The sequence below is a fragment of the Chanodichthys erythropterus genome, chromosome 17, assembly GCF_024489055.1.
Source record: "Chanodichthys erythropterus isolate Z2021 chromosome 17, ASM2448905v1, whole genome shotgun sequence".
Taxonomy (NCBI): Eukaryota; Metazoa; Chordata; class Actinopteri; order Cypriniformes; family Xenocyprididae; genus Chanodichthys; species Chanodichthys erythropterus.
Genome location: NC_090237.1, coordinates 33,113,984 through 33,134,979, shown reverse-complemented (window position 1 = coordinate 33,134,979; position 20,996 = coordinate 33,113,984). Strand labels below are relative to the sequence as shown.

The window sequence follows — 20,996 nt, the reverse complement described above, 5'->3', positions numbered from 1 at the left end:
CGACGGATTACATTTTTCACGAGCACATGCGACCAAAATGGTTGTAATTTCGAGCCTAACAACTTTTTCTATGTAGCTACAGTCATCCATAATTTGATCTGCTAGCTAGCACTAACGTTAGGTCTTTACATGTGAACTTGATGTAGCTAAATCGTACTGATAGCAGGTTACACACAGACACACAACATATTACCTCGGCCTAGTTAAGATGTTTAATAAATTACATGACTAGTAGATTACAATATTATTATAAACCAAACATTATAACATTATAAACCAAAAATATCCTTACCTCCAGTCAGGGGCGATTCTAGGGTCAGAGCTTTAGGGGTGCTGAGCACCCAATGAGCCCCACTGCCACCACCCACCCTCTTTTCACACAAAAACCAAAAATATGTCTATTGAAAAATAACTTTATCATTTAAACATTGATTCAACTAACTCCAAAATCCAGATTTTTTTTGGTCTTTTTTTTCAGCCTAGTTATTAATTGAATAACGAGACACAAATTCAATCGTGTTTGGTCCCATTTATTTTTGATCACAGTGTATACACACAAACATTTAGTCCGAAAGTGCGCACATTTGGAGAAATGCACGTTTACCTCAGATTTCATTAGATAGAATAAGCCGGGCGGCACGCGGGGGTTTAATTACCGAGGTCAGAAAATGTAGTATGCTCGGGGGGTTCGGGGGCATGCTCCCCCGAGAAAATTTAGATTTCCCTGGTGTACATATGTGCATTTTAAGACGTTTTAAGGCCAACAAATTGGATAACAATAGCTTTAAAACCATGTCAACAAATACATGCATGCCTGCACAGTTTTGAGGCAGCTTTAATCGCATGATTGGTAATTTCATGACTTAACTTACAACAGAACAACGATGGTCATTGCTCACAGTTTCTTTTGTGCTTTATTTAAGCTGTAATAAAGTAATTATGCAGCGCGCCGGCGCATTTGCGCAGCAATTCTTGAGTGCGCGCCACGAGCACAGTATAACGGCTGATTGGACAGTCATGTTAATTTTTCTGAGTTTTACCGACATAGTCTGACAACATCTCATCTAACCGCAGTTCACTGTTGTTCAACTAAAGCTCCCTCGTCGTCACCTGCACCTTTTCTGCTCGTTTGACGCGCCTGGCGCTGAGGCGAAGTCGGAACGCGCGTCTGAAAAGTGTCCCGTTTGTTGTGGTCGTAAAGAGACAGTTCTATATAAACTCAGCGTTTTACTTTATGTTTAAAAAAAGATTTATATTTTTGGTATTTTATATGCTCTGTTGGTGGTTTGAGGAGTAGCATCACCCAGGGGGGATATTTTTTTTTATACTGACTCCAGTAGGCTACTCACCGATATGGTTTCGGAATCGGAACAACTCTATGTAAAAGGAAAGAAGTGTGAGACACAGCTTTGGAGCAACTTAGTTGATTCACAACACTACATAACGGGTTCTCACTCTGCGTGTGTTTCGCGCTGCATGACGGTCGTGCCGAGCGGTGCAGGTACAGAGGAGAAGTAGAAGAAGAGAAGAGGATGACACCATTAGCTAAGGGGGATGTTTTCATTTTCATCCTTAACACATAGGCCTACATTTTAAACCACAAACTACGGAGTATGTTTTGGACATTATTTAACCTTGTAAAAGACGAACAAAAATTGTAGAATGACATTTCTTACTCCAAGTTTTAGGGGTGCTGGGGTGCTGAAGCACCCCTAAAAAGGGGCTAGCCTCGCCCATGCCTCCAGTCATTGATGATCTCACCAGTTTCCAGTAAAACGGGAAGGCGCGGCGCCGAACTCGGGTCTCAGGGAGAAATAATGCTGCAGTGGCAGATATACCGCAGCGAGAAGAAACATAGTGGTTCACACCAGCGCGCATACCGGTGCTGTTTTGGCGCGCAGTGTTCTGATTTGCTCATTTACTTTTTTGGTGGAGGCAATCCTGAATTACTGATCGTGAAATTATAATCCGACACTCTCAGACTCTCAGACACAGCTAATTAAATGTAGGTTTGTTCCACTCCCTAAAGTTATCATATGAATTCAGAATACTTTATCTTTAACGACTAAATTTACTGCAAAAGTAATATGGACTATTGTTATAGTCTTTAAACTGTCATTGTTTTTCCTTAAAAGACAACAACACGCAATCTCTCGATTGTCCTTGAATCGTCCATCGCCCTCTCTCGTGCACGTCTCTCCTAGACGTCTCAGGCGACCGCGCTTCCATCATGTGCTCATCTTTTGGGACCACCATCTCTGGCGAAACAAACTTTCGAGTCCTCAGTTCAAATCTTCCCATGGAAACGGAAGAAGCTAACAAACTGCAGCAGCACTGAACCGAAACTCAGCACGCAACTAATGCAAGTCCTGTTTCTCGATCTTAGATGTGATACATCTAATACGACCTAATGAGAATTATTTCTGTGCTGGCTCTCAAGGACTGTTAGTAAGATTTGCTACGTGTCTTCGCTATTTCCCTTTCTTTATTTTTGCTTCTGTATATATGTATATTCCCTGTGTATATTTAGACGTATAACCTTTGTATTATCGATTTCATATATTAAATACATTACATTCATGCTCGATTGTTCTGCTGTTCATTCAGAAAACCTGAGTCACTTTTACGTTGGTCCGGCACCATTGCTTTATGCTTTGATGCTATAATAGGAGTTTTATTCTCGTGGCCAGAGAATAACATTCCTTTTATAACAGTCTGTGAGAAAACTAACAGTTTGCTGGACAAACTTGGACAGTTTCTCTAAACAACTATTAAACTAGAACTGATCATACATGTAATTGATTATAATTCGTTGTAATTGATTCACAATATATATGCATAATTCACTCTTGAGTCAATATATGTATCATAATTAATCATAAGGTATTATGATTTATTATATTCATATATTTCAATGATAAATTGTGTGCCGAACTGCTGGGCCTTATCCGGATCACGGATTAACTGCGATCCGTTGCACCACTAATAATTAAAGAACACATTTATCACCATGATTGCTATCTTACCAGAGATGGAGAAAAATCCTACTCCAGTAAGTAAACGTGTCCCTGTGAACCGGTCCCAAAAAATGTTTGTACTCAAAAGTGCTTCCCTCCATGTTTTCTGGTGCACATTGTTTATTTTTACCACACATGCGCACCACTTATGTGCACCCCTGTAAATACTAATGTCTTTTCAGGTAATTTTCGATACAATTGATAACTGAGACAAGCAAGATGGCACCAGCTGCATTTGTATCAGAGAGTGTGATAGAAATGAGATTAAAGCTAATCTTTTGTTTGCCGGAACATCTGCATTGGTTTCTACCAAAAAACAACAACAGCAAAGTTTCTCTTACAACATGACAATGGTGTAGCCGCAGAGCTGGACTACACTTAAGGCCAATTCGCACCACACCGACAACAGCCAACAAACACCAACAAACACCAACGAACAAGCTGGCCGTTGGATTTAGAATTCTATGAGAAAAAACTGTCATGTTCACACCGCCCCAACAAACACAGACAAATGAGTGACGTCTGACTGGGAAAATTCCACAACCACATATGTAACTAACCATTTTAACAATATTGTCAGGATGTTGGTATACACTGGTTTTTAAACTATTTTTTAGCGCAACCCTTTTTACTGACGTGACCCATAAGCATATACAACCATGTAGCTAAACAAGCCAAAACGAATTATTAAAAAACTAAACTGAAGGTAAACCTGTGTTGCTCTCATGGTGGTTATAACGTTACCTCTCTCTTTCGGTGAAGTGGAGCAGTTTCTCTTGCTGAATGGCACGGATTGCACTACTGACTATTGTACCTTTTGTATATTTTTATTTTTTTTTTAAACTGCATTTTATTTTTTATAACGAACAAGCTGCGATGTCATGTTCCACTGCTATGTTGTGTGTGCGTGAGGTGCGGGCGTGATCAAACAGCTGTCTTTGCAGGGGACTTTCCTCATCGTCATGGAAGCGACAGAAATGTAGGAGGCTGGCATACACAGCTTTAAAGTCTAAAAATTCTAAGAGGTGTGTGGACCAGGCGACATAGCCCTGAATGTCAGCAGTAGTGCATATGATCGTGTCTATAAGACAAACCCCTGTGAAGGCCTCGTTGACATGACAGCCATCGGCACAGATCCTCAGCAAAGACCACAAGAACCAGACAGGACCTCCACACAGACCTCTATGGCAAGTTTCAACTCCATACTGGCATGATGAATCTGATCTTCAAACAAAAGGAACTGGATGAATATTTGAGTGCTACCGATCACGATCCTGGATTTGTAGTGCCTGAATCATAATCACACCATGTTAATTCGTTGGTCAGAGAACTGACCCACTGACTGAGCCTGGTTTCTCCCAAGGTTTTTTTCTTCATTCAAAACTGCTTTATAGATAAAACAAGCTGATTTAATAATTAACGACCTTTACAACGGAACTTAGCACTCAACTGACTTCAGCTGAACAACAGCTAAAATGCATAATTTTCCTGTTATCCTGTTAGAAGCATATTGTAATTAGGTATGTCCATGACTAGTTTCTTTTGAGTTTCTTATGCCAGATTATGACATTCCCTCATGGAAGACCATAAAAAACTAGAACAGAGCTTTAACGTGAAAGCATGGTTTCATGCAGAACTCAACACTGTGTCTTTGATTGACGCTATGGTGAACGCACGTGTGAACATGCTTTAATTTCACTGGCTGGCAACAGCCCGTGACATCATAAGCGACATGCCAGGAAGTATATAAGGGCGCCTATAGTAAATTTCATCTGCTTTTTTGTCTTCAAGAGCTGTTTGTGTTGGCACGTGGTGAAGGCAGTATCCAGAATGGACCCTAGCAAGTGTTTCAGGAAGTGTGGGTCGCCGTGTCCCCGATATTTGACCCCTGAGGACACGTGAACTGTTAATTTATTGTCTAGGCGAGGAGAATACACATTCAGTTCTCGAGGGCTCTGAATGTGCTAATTGTGAGAAATTCTCAATGAGAAAATTCCTTTTACGTTTGTCCTTATTCTTGAGGGATGTAGGATGAGCGTACGTGCTCCGCGGCTCAGGCCCCGCTTAGATCGTGAAGATAGCAGGTCGAGCTATCAGAGGAGTTAGAGAAAGGTTTGGCCCTTTCACACTCCTCAGTCACAGGCTTGAGTAGTCAGTTGGATCAGGATGTGCTGTCTCTCGATTCATCCGATCCAGCAGATAGCATGTGGCTGGCTCCATCCAACCTGGTGTCATGTACATGGGGTGATGGCTGGTTGGGCTCTGGATCTGGGTCCTCGAGGAACTACTTTTCCTGCTTGTGTCGGGTGGTTCTTTGCCTCCACGTTGTGCACTGAAATTGTTTAATGCACAGCTAGCCATGGATTATCTCTTGTTCTGTTCTTTTTTAAGTTTAGACACACTGTTTAATATATTAAAACTAAAACAAAAAACAAGATATAAAGTAAGCTTGTTGGAGATTTAGCCTAACCATAAGCTTGTTCAGAAATGTTGACAAAAGCTTAATGATTAAAAAACCCTGCCTTTATCATTAAACTTCATTTAAAATAAATGATCAAATATATATTTTTTTATGTGCCAAAATATTCAAATATAATATTTTTTGAAAAATGACCCTCCCTAATTGTGATTTTATGCGCAACCCACACGTCGCAACAACACAACATTGTTTCTGTAATGATTTTGAGCATGTTTCCTACAACAAACGTCTTACATGTTTACATTTTATGAGGCGTGAAAATGTGACATAGGGAGATAAGCTTTGCAAAATCGGATCAGTGAATGCTCTAAAGGCTGAATGCTCTAACTGACCATTCAGAATCATTCAATAGCAGAACTGTGTACTGTATGTGTTTTTGCAGGAACACAAACTTTTTAACTGCTTCTCCTGGTGATAGTGAGGTAATGACAGAGCTGCCAGGCTGTGTGACATAGAAGAGCTGTTGTTCGTTACGGACTGGAGCAATTTTACACTCATGCTCATGACCCCACACCACCAAATCCAGGAAATCATCCAAAAACTGTTCCGGGATGTAGTTAGTTGCCCCGTGCTTACTCCTTAAAAAAAAAAAAAAAAACGAAACAAACAAAAAAACAATTAAAAACATACAAATGCATTTTAAGTTCATATCTGAACTTTAAGTTACAGCACTCTCCTTTACTGGAAATTGATTAAATTATGCATGTGTACTCATATTGTTTCACTGTCCAAATGTAGCAGACTAATTACACATTCTGGACCATGTAAATATATTTTGGTTCATATTTTCTGAACAAAATTACAAATCAAATATAGCCACAAGTGGTGATTATCAGGGTCCAAGCACCAATAGCTAATGTGGACAAAAAAGTGACACAACTATATCTTTTTGATATCATGTGTACTGCAAAGTCAACTGACTCTATGTTAAAATTGACTGTCTACGGACAGATTTTGACATTGTTTGCATTCTCAGAATGTCCTGTTGTCTTGCTGTATCAAGATTTACAAAGCTTGGACCTTGTTTTTATAGATATAGATGAGATATAGATGAGCACAAAAAAATCACCGGCTTATTTCATTTTGTCAAGAGGATCTTAAGGTTATACATTCCAAATTTTGTGCAAACATACAAAGATGAAATTAAACATGGCCAGATCTCAAAGAATCAGAAGGAAAAAAAAGTACTTTAGCCAATATGATTTTAAAGTTATTAGGTAATAGTAAAGATGTTAATATGATTATTAAAGCACCACCTATTCACAGATAAGAGATCTGTACGTATGCTTGATGAATGGGTGGGAGATGGGACCATTCCACCACGTCTGGGCTCGCTAAGATGTTCTGCTTTTATGCCTAAAATAACTAAAAATACTTAAAAAGAGAAATGAAAAACACAAATGAGTTCCTGAACCTGTTTTGATGGATGACAAATAAATTGAACCAGCCATCTTCATCCTCTCGTGGGCGAAGCATTGTCACCTGGTTATTGACAAACATCCGGTAGAGTCTCTCATCTGGAATGGAACCTGAAAATACAATACACTTTATTCTTCATAATGTCCTGCAAAATTTTTAAAACCCATTTAAAGTCAAAATAATATGCTAAGAAATTTAGAAAACTATTCTTAGACACAACCATACCCAAAAAATATTCCTACAGGGATCTACAGTGTGATAATTTGCTTGTGAATAGTACTGTCTAAATGTAGAAAATTATTTTCTGGTGTGTGAAACTTCAGACACCCTGTCAAAATTCATGTCTACAATGCACACACACACAAAAAAGAGACATCAATTACATCCAACCCCATTGGTTATTACATTAACATCATGACGCAAGCATCGGTGAGGTTTGATGCTATTAATTTTTTTTTTGCCATACATATATACACACACACACATTATATATATATATATATATGTTCTCAAAGAGTAAAATGAAAAAGCACACAATGTTACTCAAAGGCAATACATACATCCAGGCAATCAAAAAATGCTATGCAAAATAATAACAGTACATGACACACAATTCTTAACATGCATTAGACACACTCTGCGGTAGGGCTGTAACGATTTGACCAAAAATGAAAATCTCGATTAATTGAACATTTTACTTTGATTACGATTAATGAACGATTATTTAGCTTCTTTTTTTTTTTTTTTTTTGCTTTCCTTTTTTTGCCCCCGTAGTTCACTGATAAGGTTTGTACCATAGGCTAAATATGTTCAACTATTAGAGGTGGAATATTTTTTCTAATGAAAAAGTGCATTTCTTGTTGATTTTAAAATACTTTGTTATCAGTTATTGTCTATGGGTCATAACATTTCTTACAGATTTTTGTTATAACTAGAGAAATCTATGCTGTGTAACGGTTGAGTTTCTAAGCTACTTTAGTGATGAATCACAGGACAGCGTTGACATTTGAGTTGCTGCGCTCCTCTCTGCGGGCGATCTTCACGTGATGTGCGAATTACTGTCTGTATGAGTGTTTGTATGTCACAATATATCAGCGCAGTAGAAAATCACTTCAATGTTCAAACAGACGAGCCTTAAAACGCATAAAATTGACAAAGTTTTGTGCGGACACAAGTGAAAGTGATCTGGCTTCAGGGCGCGCGCTGTAAGAGACACAACACACCTCAGCTCTCTGTGTCACAGCTTCGGGCTTGCGCACGCTGTGTGTGTGTATCAGCGCATTTAATAACAAAGATTAACTTATCTGTATAAACTGTGTAAAACGTACAAGTAATTCTGAGCATCCAGATTGTATAAACAAAGATATTTTTCCGTGTGCCTGCAAACTGCACTTGATATGACTGACGGGGCAGAGAATTATGTCGGTTAGAGGTTTCAAATTTTGGTTTCAATTACTTTTCGATTAATCGTCCAGCCCTACCCTGGTGGCTACTCAGAACATGTTGACATTTCCACAGGTACAGACATTCACAAAGAAAGTCGGTAGCACTTTATTTTACAGTACGTGTACTTTCCTGGTACATATATAGTAATTATATTGTACATACAGGTAAAAGAGTGGTAACACAAGGTACTTACCTGACATGTATGTACATGGAAACTAATACGAATCATTGTTGTACTTTCCAATGGTACATACATGGTAACTACTTTGTACCTATAGACAAGTGTTGGGTAATAACAGGTGCTTACTTATAGTGTACGTATATGGTAACTATCAGACACATTACTGTACTTACTAATAGTACGTACATGGTAAATATTTTGTACTTACAGACAAGTGTGGGTAATAACAAGCACTTATTTATGGTAACTTGTACGACACATTACTGTACTTACTAATTGTTTAAAATGCTTAAGCTTATTATTGCAAAGGTTAAAGAGCTGGTAATTCCTTTGTAATGTTTATGTACAAGGATGCACTTTATTTTACAGTCCTATTTCCATGTACTTATTATGAACGTACTAGTGAATATACCAGTTAGTTAATGTGTAAGTTACACCTGGTAAGAGCTGGTAATTCCTATGTAATGTTTATGTACAAGGGTTCACTTTATTTTACAGTCCTATTTCCATGTACTTACTCTGAACGTACTAGTGACTATACCAGTTAATTACCAGTATACCAGTTAATGTGCAAGTTACACCTGGTAAGAGCATATGTGGCTTTCAAAGACACAAAACGTACATTTTTGTAAATGAAAATGATAATTTTATTAAAAATATAAGATCAAAACGATATTTTGAGCTGCAAATCCTACACCTAACTTTAAAATAACCCATAAACATTTATTAAAACTCTGTACTGTTTTAAATAAAAGAAAGACAGACAAACAAGCGTAATCACAACAATTTATTTATTGCGAAAATTGAGCATGCATATACAGATAGCCAAACATTGTAAAGAGATGAGGAGGCTTCAATGACGACTCAGATGATTAAGTAAATTTTCCCTTTACTTGACTTTGTTGAGTGCAATCATGTTGTTTTTCTCAATCTCTGTTACATTCTTTTGTGAAACTGCAAATAAATACAAAAATGCTTACTTTATATATAAACAAACAACATACATAAACTCGTTCTGCAATGTTTACATTAACATCGCTAAATTACAGTAGTTGTTATGGTATCACATGGCGATCCTTAGAATGTGCGCATAATGCACGTGAAACCGTTAACATGCTTTCAATATATATAAATATTAACAAGATCCAAACACAAAGTATATAAAATAACAAATATTAATGATAAACTTACAAGCAAAGCTTATCCAGGGCGTTAAACAACGAATAGAAACAAATTAAAGGAGCACGCGATCTCTCTGCTGCGCAGAAAGGGAAAATGGATGCTGCGCTTTGTGTGCTTGAAAGCATAACAAATAAAGTTTTATCAAACGGAGTTTAGCTTAACCTGTGGCAAACAGCGACCTCCAGAGGGGAGGAAGGTGTAATGTTAGACATGGCATAATAGAAAATGTTGTACCAAAAGTAGTTCAAATGATGATGAGTTGCAGTCGCAGTCCTCTCTGGCGGTAAACAATAGTTTTTTTACAGAGCAGAATATGATGAATCCGGCTTCTCTACGTGAAGGCGCGCACTCATTTAAATGTCAATCCACCAAAACACGGCATGCCGCAATCTGTGACGAAGCAGGTGAGAGCCAATGAGCGTTTGATATCAGTGCCGTAAACCATGTCGTAACGCTTCACGAGGGTGGAGCTAGTAAATACAAAAAACTTCCAAAACCTTTTAAGGGTAAAAATTTAATTGATGTTCAAAAAATGAAAATCACAGATAAATCAGATAAACAAATGATAAAGCTTGGGTTACTGAATATTAGATCTATTTCTTCAAAAGCACTTATTGTAAATGAAATTATCACAGACAATAAACTAGACTTGCTGTGTTTGACAGAAACCTGGCTAAAACCAGACGATTACATTACTTTAAATGAATCTAGTCCTCAAGGTTATGATTATCGACACAATCCTCGACAGAAAGGCAAAGGGGGAGGTGTTGCTGTAATTTATAGTAATATATTCAGAATCATTCAAAAGAATTTCAAATATAATTCCTTTGAAGTGATGGTGCTTTATGTAACATTATGTAAGTTGACATTTGTGCTGGCTACTGTATACAGGCCACCAGGGCACCATACTGACTTTATCAAAGAATTTGCTGAGCTTCTATCAGAGTTAGTACTGGCTGCGGATAAAGTCCTTGTTGTTGGTGATTTTAATATCCATGTAGATAATAATAAAGACGCATTTGGATTGGCATTTGCAGATATTTTAAACTCTATTGGAGTTAAACAACACGTGTCAGGACCCACTCATTGTCGTAATCATACCCTAGATCTAATACTGTCGCATGGAATAGATATTGATGCTGTTGAAATTCTACAGCAGAGCGATGATATATCAGATCATTATTTAGTCTCGTGTATAATACAATTAGCCAAGGCTACAAAACCACCCAGCCATAAATATTGTAGAACAATCACGTCTGCCACTAAAGATTGCTTTATAAATAATCTCCCCGAGCAGTTTCATCGCCTTAGTATACCTGACAACTTAGAAGAACTCGATGCTGCAACAGAAACTATTGGCTCTCTCTTTTCCAGCACATTAGATGCGGTCACTCCTTTACGTCTAAAGAAGATTAAGGAAACTAATCCAACGCCGTGGTATGATGAGCACACTCGGGCTCTAAAACGAGCTGTTAGAAAAGCTGAACGTAGTTGGAAGAAAACAAAACTAGAAGTTTTTCGCCTTTCGTGGAAAGAAAAAATGATTGAGTACAGAACAGCCATAAGAAATGCTAGATCTACTTATTTTTCAAATCTCTTAATAGAAAACAAACATAATCCTAGGTATTTATTTGACACAGTGGCTAAATTAACTAGAAACAGAGATTCAACTGCTGACGTTTCCATAGAGCACAGCAGTAATGACTTTATGAACTTCTTTACTTGCAAGATTGATAATATTAGAGAGAAAATTATAAACATGCAACCGTCTACAGTTTCTCTTCAGACAGTGCACTGTAGTGTCCCTGAGGTAAAACTAGAATCATTCGCCGCTATAGGAGAGGAAGAATTATCTAAACTTATCAAATCATCAAAATCAACGACATGTATGTTAGACCCAATGCCGACTAAACTACTGAAAGAAATGCTTCCAGAGGTCGTAGGTCCACTTCTTGATATAATTAATTCATCTTTAACACTAGGACACGTGCCAAAAACCTTTAAGCAGGCTATTATCAAACCTCTTATTAAAAAACCTCAACTAGATCCGAGAGATTTAGTAAATTACAGGCCAATCTCGAATCTACCTTTTCTGTCAAAGATACTAGAAAAGGCAGTTTCAACACAACTGTGTTCCTTTTTAGAAAGAAATGGAATCTGTGAGGATTTCCAGTCAGGATTTAGACCATACCATAGTACTGAGACTGCTCTCGTTAGAGTTACAAACGATCTACTCCTATCATCCGATCGTGGCTGTATTTCTCTATTAGTGTTATTAGATCTCAGTGCTGCTTTTGACACTATCGATCATAACATTCTTTTAAAAAGACTTGAAAACTATATTGGCATTAGTGGAATTGCTTTGGCATGGTTCAAATCATACTTATCTGACCGTTATCAGTCTGTGGTAGTTAATGAAGAGATGTCGTATCGATCACAGGTTAAATATGGGGTACCACAAGGCTCAGTATTAGGACCGTTGCTTTTCACTCTGTACATGCTGCCCTTAGGAGAGATAATTAGGAAGCATGGTGTTAGTTTTCACTGCTACGCTGACGATACTCAGCTCTATATTTCCTCGCGCCCTGACGAAACCTACAAATTCACAAAACTAACAGAATGCATAGCTGACATTAAAAACTGGATGACAAGAAATTTCTTATTATTAAATTCAGAAAAAACTGATTTCCTAATCTTTGGACCAAAAACTTCCTCACGAACAAACCTTGAATACTCTCTAACACTTGACGGGTGCTCCATTAAACCTTCGTCCTCAGTTAGGAACCTGGGTGTGCTCTTTGATACCAATCTTTCATTTGAAAGTCATGTTTCTAGTATCTGTAAAACCGCCTTCTTCCATCTAAAAAATATATCTAAATTACGACAGATGCTCTCAATGACAAATGCGGAACAGTTGGTTCATGCATTCATGACCTCAAGACTAGATTATTGTAACGCTCTACTGGGTGGTTGTTCTGCTCGGCTTTTAAACAAACTACAGTTGGTTCAAAATGCGGCAGCTAGAGTTCTTACTAGAACCAGAAAGTATGACCATATTAGCCCAGTTCTGTCAACATTACATTGGTTCCCTATTAAACATCGTATAGATTTTAAAATCTTGCTACTTACTTATAAAGCTCTAAATGGTTTAGCTCCCCAGTACCTAAGTGAGCTCTTAATGCATTATAGTCCTTCACGTTTATTGCGATCTCAGAATTTAGGCCAGTTGATAATACCCAGAATATCAAAATCAACTGAAGGCGGCAGATCATTTTCCTATTTAGCACCTAAACTCTGGAACAATCTTCCTAGCATTGTTCGGGAAGCAGACACACTCTGTCAGTTTAAATCTAGACTAAAAACACATCTCTTTGCTCTTGCATACACATAACACATTATCAATACATTAACATTTTTCAAATCCGTTAAAGGATTGTTACGCTGCAATAATTAGGTCGGCCGGAACCGAGAACATTTCCTATAACACTAGACATACCTGTACATCAGAACAAGAATGGCATCTACGCTAATATCTGTCTCTCTGCTTATCCTGAGGTTTGCCGGGTGCTGGATCCAGGCCGTATCCAGGTCAGATGGAGAACCTGCGTCTGGACCTGACTACAACGTAGCCCAGGATCCCCGTATCCGCTTACATATATTTATATATAATCGATTTTTAAACTCTATAATAAAAATGTACAATTCAGATTTTGATCTCCATATACATTTACATATATATATCTTCCAAGGGGTTTTTTCCCTCCTAGGACTTTTTTCCCAGTGCTAGCACGCTGGGTTTTTCTCCTAGGGGGTTTTTTCCACCCCTGGAAGTCAGCCGACATTGGCTTAATGTAGCACCATCTTGTATATGTTACATATTACCACGCTTGTTTGTACAGTTTTAACCACTTCCCTTTTTTTTTCTGTGCTTCTAATATGTAAAGCTGCTTTGAAACAATTACCAATTGTAAAAGCGCTATATAAATAAATTTGACTTGACTTGACTTGGCGATACTTTCAAATTTAAATTATAATGAGCATGGGCTTTGACTGTGACGTCGCTGCTGAGAAGATGAAGATTTATGGATAAAGGGCTGAAATTGGATCTGTTCCTTACAAACATATGGATTCTAAAGATATGGATGTTACGGATGCTGGTGTAGAGACGAGGCAGATCACGGATTTCCACAATATAAGACTTTAATATAAACAAGGGCAAGAACACCAAACATACATTAAACACAACAGAGAACGGACGAGGAGTGAATGGAGTGAGTGCATATAAAGGGAGTACTGACAATAGAGTCCAGGTGCAGTTGATGAGTGATGATGGGGAGATGACGAGGGAAGTGAGTGCAGGTGACGAAACAGGAGGATGATGGGAGATGGAGTCCAGGGGAACAAGGGATCTGTAACAGTACCTGGGGGTGGGCGCCCTGGAGACCTCAAGCCGGAGCAGGGGGAAGAGCGGATTGGAGTGGAGGTCTCCAGGGCGGGCTCAAAAGCCATGGCGGGTCAGGAGCCGAAGGCAGCCATGGAGGGTCAGGGGCCGAAGGCAGCCATGGAGGGTCAGGGGCCGGAGGCAGCCATGGAGGGTCAGGGGCCGAAGGCAGCCATGGCGGGTCAGGGGCCGAAGCCTTTGAGCCGTTGAGCCCAGGCGTTGCTGAAGGACTGGCGGTTGATGGCGGAACTATAGGCTCCGCCGACCGAAGCGCAGCCGGGGCTCCAGAAGGCCGCAGTGGAAGCAGTAAGACAGCCAACAAAAAGAAAACCGGGGGGAGTGAGGAGGCCAACTGAAACCGAGGGACGGAGTGACGGAGCGGAGACGGAGGAGTGTAGTCCAGAGGGGAGGTGTGAGTGGCGGCAGGATGGATACTGGTGATACTGGTGGACTGATGGACAACGGTGGAGCAGAGGGAGGTTGGAGCCGGGGTGAAGGTAATCGCCCAGAGGTCCGAGGTGGAGATCTGGGCGAGGGGGCTTGAGGTGGAGGTTCAGTGTGGACATGGATAGGAGGAGGCGGGAGAGGTAGGCAGGGAGGGAAAACAGTCTTTGGGTTGGAGAGTTGAGGGCTCGGCGGCGGCGGCTGGAGCTGAGGGCTCGGCGGCAGCGGCTGGAGCTGAGGGCTCGGCGGAGACTGGAGAACTTGGCTCGGCGGAGACTGGAGAACTAGGCTCGGCGGAGACTGGAGAACTAGGCTCGGCGGAGACTGGAGAACTTGGCTCGGCGGAGACTGGAGAACTTGGGAGATGGCTCGGCGGAGACTGGGGCTGAGGGCCCGTCCATTCCCTCAAATACAATAAGAATGCCCGTAGGGACGGGAGCGGGCTCGCACACGGATGGAGCGGTAGGCTCGGAGAGGGCTGGAGCGGGCTCTGGAGTTGATTCCCTGGCTGGAGCGGGCTCCATGGAGACTGGAGCGGCTTGCTTCCTCCTCCTCCGCTTTCGGGACCCAGTGGAGGAGTGTGGGTTCAGTGTGGGGCAGGAAGGAAGTTCACTGGAGGGGTAAGCGGAGGAATATGGAGACTGACTAACTGGCCTGGCCGACAGTGTTTCTGGACGGACTGGAGACCAACACTCATCCTGAACCTTATCCACATAGAATTTGGAATTATTCAAAAACAAAATAAGATTGATAATTTCGCTTAAGGAGAAACGATAATCTGGTTCATGGAAACGGAGAGTGTTGTCATCCAGACCGTCCAAAAACAGGGCGATTAAATTAGCATCGGGCCAGTCAGTCAGACAAGCCAGCTCAACAAACTTCTCCACATACCTCTCCAGCGAACGACCAACCTGAAGAAGCCCGATGAGGCGATCGCCAGCCGAAAGATGAGTGAGAGGCGTTGGAGGAGCAGTAGCCAGGGAGCCATGGAAAGTCTCCATCTTTTTTGTGGAAATCCAACGTTTAAGGTCCGTTCTTCTGTTACGGATGCTGGTGCAGAGACGAGGCAGATCACGGATTTCCACAATATTATAAGACTTTAATATAAACAAGGGCAGGAACACCAAACATACATTAAACACAACAGAGAACGGACGAGGAGTGAATGGAGTGAGTGCATTATAAAGGGAGTGCTGACAATAGAGTCCAGGTGCAGGTGATGAGTGATGATGGGGAGATGACGAGGGAAGTGAGTGCAGGAGACGAAACAGGAGGATGATGGGAAATGGAGTCCAGGGGAACAAGGGATCTGTAACAATGGAGTACAGCAAACAAATAAAATGGGTGTGATTTGTGAATATATGTTGTGTTTTGATGTATCTTATGGTTGTATTGTCAGTCGCTGCATAGGAGAAAACATCTTCTGTGTCTCACAGCTAACAAACTAAATATTACAAGTCACGAACAGAAATGTTATTTCATATTAAGTAGATGAGTAAACTGTATTCAAAAAATGTGACTGAAAACATGTATTGATATGACAATTGAATACATACAACAGATTTAAAACATTAATCCCATGATTTTATTACAGGGGAATTCATTTACATTCAAACTTCACATTCCATGATTTATTAATACGTAATGTATGTTTTTGTGTGTATGAAAACGTATGTGTGGTTAAACCACATTTTTTGTAAAAATACACATGTATTCTCATGAGATCACGGTAATTCCTATGTAACGTTTATGTACAAGGGCTCACTTTATTTTACAGTCCTATTTCCATGTACTTATTATGAACGTACTAATGAATATACCAGTTAGTTAATGCGTAAGTTGCACCTGGTAAGAGCTGGTAATTCCTATGTAATGTTTATGTACAAGGGTTCACTTTATTTTACAGTCCTATTTCCATGTACTTATTATGAACGTACTAGTGAATATACCAGTTAGTTAATGCGTAAATTACACATTACTTAGGGTGAGGTACAAGCATGGTTCAAGATACGTCTTGAGTACTGGATGATATACTTTTGCGGTTCAACTTGCCTAATCTTTACAGGACAATAATTCACTTAATAGGGGTATTTTGATGACATACATACAGATCAGTAACACTACTGTACTTGGTATACTCAGTTGTCATGTGTCAAAAGCCTTGCTTAAAAGCACTACTTGATAAGTATTAACACTATGAAGTGCTGTACAGTTACTGCAGTGTATCATTTTGGTAAGCACATTTGTTTCACAGTAGTTAAGTGTCTGTTATTTGTGTCCACACTTGTCCGTGAGTACAAAATAGTTACCATGTATATACCACTAGTAAGTGCCTGTTATTACCGACAATTGTCCAAAAGTACATAGTTACCATGTATATACCACTAGTAAATACAGTAATGTGTCTTACTAGTTACTGCACATAAGTGCCTGTTATTACCCACACTTGTCTGTAAGTAATAAAATATTCACCATGTACATACCAATAGTAAGTACAGTAATGTGTCTGTAAGTTACCATATACGGACACTATAAGTAAGCACCTGTTATTACCCAACACTTGTCTATAGGTACAAAGTAGTTACCATGCATGTACCATTGGAAAGTACAGCAGTGTTTCTTATTAGTTCCCATGTACATACATGTCAGGTAAGTACCTTGTGTTACCACTCTTTTACCTGTATGTACAACATAATTACTATATATGTACCAGGAAAGTACACGTACTGTAAAATAAAGTGCTACCAGAAAGTCATGCTGGTATATGATCAGGTCTCAACCCCTCAAAATCTTGGTCTTGTCTCTCTGTACTAGACAAAGACAACTTCTATTTGCACCACTGTTAATTCTGGACCCTGGCTGAGATTCTAAGGGTGTCCCACACACAGCCGCCTGATGGCATTGCTAGCTTTTGCAGTACTGTCAGAATTAATCTATGCATGAAATTCTGAGACTGAACTCAACACACATTAAGACGGTTTCCAAGGACAGGAGCAGATTCTAGTCTTTGACAGTCAGAGAGGAGCACAAACCTAATGACTAAATCAGTCTATTACACAACACACTTAACAATTGTTGAGTCAAGACTGACATTCTGCTTAACTCAACTGTTAGGGTGACACTCTAAAACATCAAGAGTGTGATTTAGACACTCACTCAGCCACTTACACACAAGCGCACACACATGTAGCATCTGTACAAATCAGTCACACAATTATTCATTATATTTAATGAATTACCCATTAACTCACTCTATCAAAGTTCTGTGAACCCATCCCCCTTAATTGCAACCAGCATCCCAAATGTAGCTAGCACACAGGCAGAACTAGGTTCCTGTTTGTTGCTGCCGCGTTGTTTGAGCCAGATTCAATTAGGCTCAAACAACGCTCACAGGCTCAAACAGGCTCAATTAGCTGATTCCTAATTGCTTGTTTTTGTCTCTTAAAATCAAACTTATAACATATCACTCTTTCTTTTTCGGCGGGGGAACACATCCCCAACAATATTTTACATAAAAAACACTCGGATTACCGTGATATCGTTAGTTTTATCCGACTTCCCGAACATTCGCTATTAGCTTTAGCCCGTTAGCAATAGCGACGTGGCACACTAGCATTTGTAATCTTCTCTCACTATATTATTGTTCATCTATTCTAATGGCGAGTGTATCGGATGCTTCTTTACCTTTGTGTGCAGGTGAGGACACGTTTGAGCTGCATGCGGTGCAGCTGGAAATGGAGGACATGGAGCGACAGATCCGGACCCTTCTCGAGAAGCAGGCCGAGCTACGCAAGCGGCAGACAGCACTGGAAACTTCCCGTGCTGACGCTCACCGCTCCTCTGTAAGTTCACAGCACGATATTAACACTCCTGCTTCCTCTACGCTGTGTGTTTCTCTGCACAGGGCCCGAGCACCCAGAACGCGTTCATCCCAGCCCTCGTTCACTCTGGCGCCGTCTCACCAGGGACCTTGGGTGCTTCAGCAGCGGAAGGGGCGAGCCAGGCCTCGGACCAGGACCTCTCCTCCTCCGCCGCCCCCGATCTTCGAGGTCTCGACACGGAACCGCTTCTCCCCTCTTCACGAGGCGGAACGCGATGCCGTGGTCATCAGAGACTCCATTGTCCGCCACGTCCACTCTACCACAGCCAAAGGTAAGGTGCGCAGTCACTGTTTACCTGGTGCTCGTGTTCTCGATGTCGAGACCATCGGAGCTGTAGTGCTGCACACGGGGGTGAACGACACCAGGCTGCGGCAGACGGAGGTGCTGAAGCAGGACTTCAGGAGCCTGATCGAGACGGTACGAGCCACATCGCCCGCGACGAGGATAATCGTGTCCGGACCGCTTCCGACGTACCAACGAGGACATGAAAGGTTCAGTAGATTATTTGCTTTAAATGAATGGTTGATGTCTTGGTGTAATGAACAGAAGCTGCTCTTTATAAATAATTGGAATCTTTTCTGGGAGCGACCTAGGCTCTTCCGTGCTGATGGCCTGCACCTCAGCGGAATCGGAGCTGATCTTCTGTCGGAGAACATCTCCAAGATGCTTCGCACCGTATGACTAGTAAGTCAAACCTCAAATCACAGTCTGTGTTCTGCCCACTTAATTGATAGAAATGTGAGTGTAGTACAGTCTATAGAAACTGTGTCTATTCCCCGAATAGTGAGGTCTAACAATAAAAATAAAGGATCTAGAAAAAATATGATTGTGATCAAACCAGAAATTCACAAAATTACTGAACAAAAACAATTTCTAAGGCTAGGGCTACTAAACATTAGATCACTGACACCTAAGGCGGTTATTATAAATGAAATGATCACAGATAATTGTCTAACTGAAACATGGCTTAAACTAAATGATTATTTCGGTCTTGTCCACCTGGCTACTGTTATAAAAACAAATGCCGTCTGATTGGCCGTGGCGGTGGTGTAGCAACAATCTATAGAGATAATCTTAATGTTACTCAGAAAACAAACTATAGATTTAATTCATTTGAAATTCTTATGCTAAATGTTACACTCTCAGATATAAGTAAAAAGTCGCTACTATTTCTTGCTTTGGCTACCGTTTATAGACCTCCAGGGCCTTATGCTGATTTCCTAAAAGAGTATTCAGACTTTCTCTCAGACCTATTGGTCAACGTCGATAAAGCGCTTATTGTTGGAGATTTTAACATTCATGTTGACAATACAAATGATGCGTTAGGGGCTGCATTTACTGATTTACTAAACTCATTTGGGGTCAAACAAAACGTCACTGGACCCACTCACCGTTTTAATCATACACTAGATTTAATTATCACATGTAATCAATCCAACCGATATAGAAATTCTACTGCAAAGTGATGACGTCTCTGATCACTACCTTGTAACATGCGTACTGCATACTGATGATATTGGTCAAATTGCGCCACAATATCGACTAGGCAGAACAATTCTCCCGACAACTATATGTAACCCCCTAAAGTTTTACAGTGTTATATAAGTTCAATGCAGTACTGTAGTTTTCCTGTAGGGGTCACTGCATGATCTGGTTAATAGAGGTGTAAAGATTTAGAGAAGAAGACTGATCGTAGCTGGTACGCACGAGGTGATCAAGCGTTGCATTTGAAATATATCTTCATTAAAAGTACTTTCTGATGTTTTAAATTTGTAAACTTTTCATATAAATTGTTACAGTATGTTCACGAGTTTCAAAACGGATTCGAATTCACAGTGATGTCGATTGAGAAGTTATTTCTGCAAACTCTGGTGAGTTTCTATGTTAACAGAAATATTAAGTTGATGTTTTAAACTGATTTAATGATCAGAAAGGATTGTATATATATTAGTGTACGGGAAAAAAAAAACAGTCAGAGTTAAATGAAGTTTATTGAAAATGTTTTTTTTGTGTTTCAATACACTTTTTGCAAACTGATATTAGGGAAACAGATACATTTTATTCTTGTTAAATGTATTTTATGATGTTCCCTGTGTATATGGAGGAAAAAGATGATTCAGATGTGAAGTGAGTATTTTGAGATGCAGATGATCAACCTGTGTGTTAAACAGATTTATCCGTGCGTTTATTATGCTCACGTGTATTGATGTTAAATTGCTAAGCTAACACGTGTGAGTGAAGCCTGTGAGTAATGTTTCTGATGATTTATTTACTCATATGGAGTTTGTGACAAGCTAATGTGAATCTTTAGAGATGTTAACTCTGAATTGTGTTGTTTTGTGTAGACTGTTTTTTTTTTATTGCCTGATTCCATCCTGTGACCTGATCAACTGTGAGTTTGTGATCTACGGCGAGCCAGACCCTGTGATTCTGTGAAGGCCTTATTGCTGACGTTCAACTCGAACCTGTTTGCATCACTGGATTCTTTCAGTCACAGCTAAGCTGT

At 40.1% G+C, this 20,996-nt stretch overlaps 1 protein-coding gene across 9 annotated transcripts in view; it reads right to left on the bottom strand.

The window, feature by feature from the left end:
• The window catches only part of mre11a (MRE11 homolog A, double strand break repair nuclease), a 200,420-nt gene that overhangs the window by 38,326 nt on the left and 141,098 nt on the right, over positions 1-20,996 (bottom strand). For all 9 annotated transcript variants that reach the window (XM_067365344.1, XM_067365345.1, XM_067365347.1 and 6 more), the window contains 2 exons: positions 6,911-7,025; positions 5,889-6,074 (listed from right to left, as the gene is read on the bottom strand). In XM_067365344.1, coding sequence (XP_067221445.1) covers positions 5,889-6,074; positions 6,911-7,025 — 301 coding nt within the window. The remainder of the gene's footprint in view (positions 1-5,888; positions 6,075-6,910; positions 7,026-20,996) is intronic.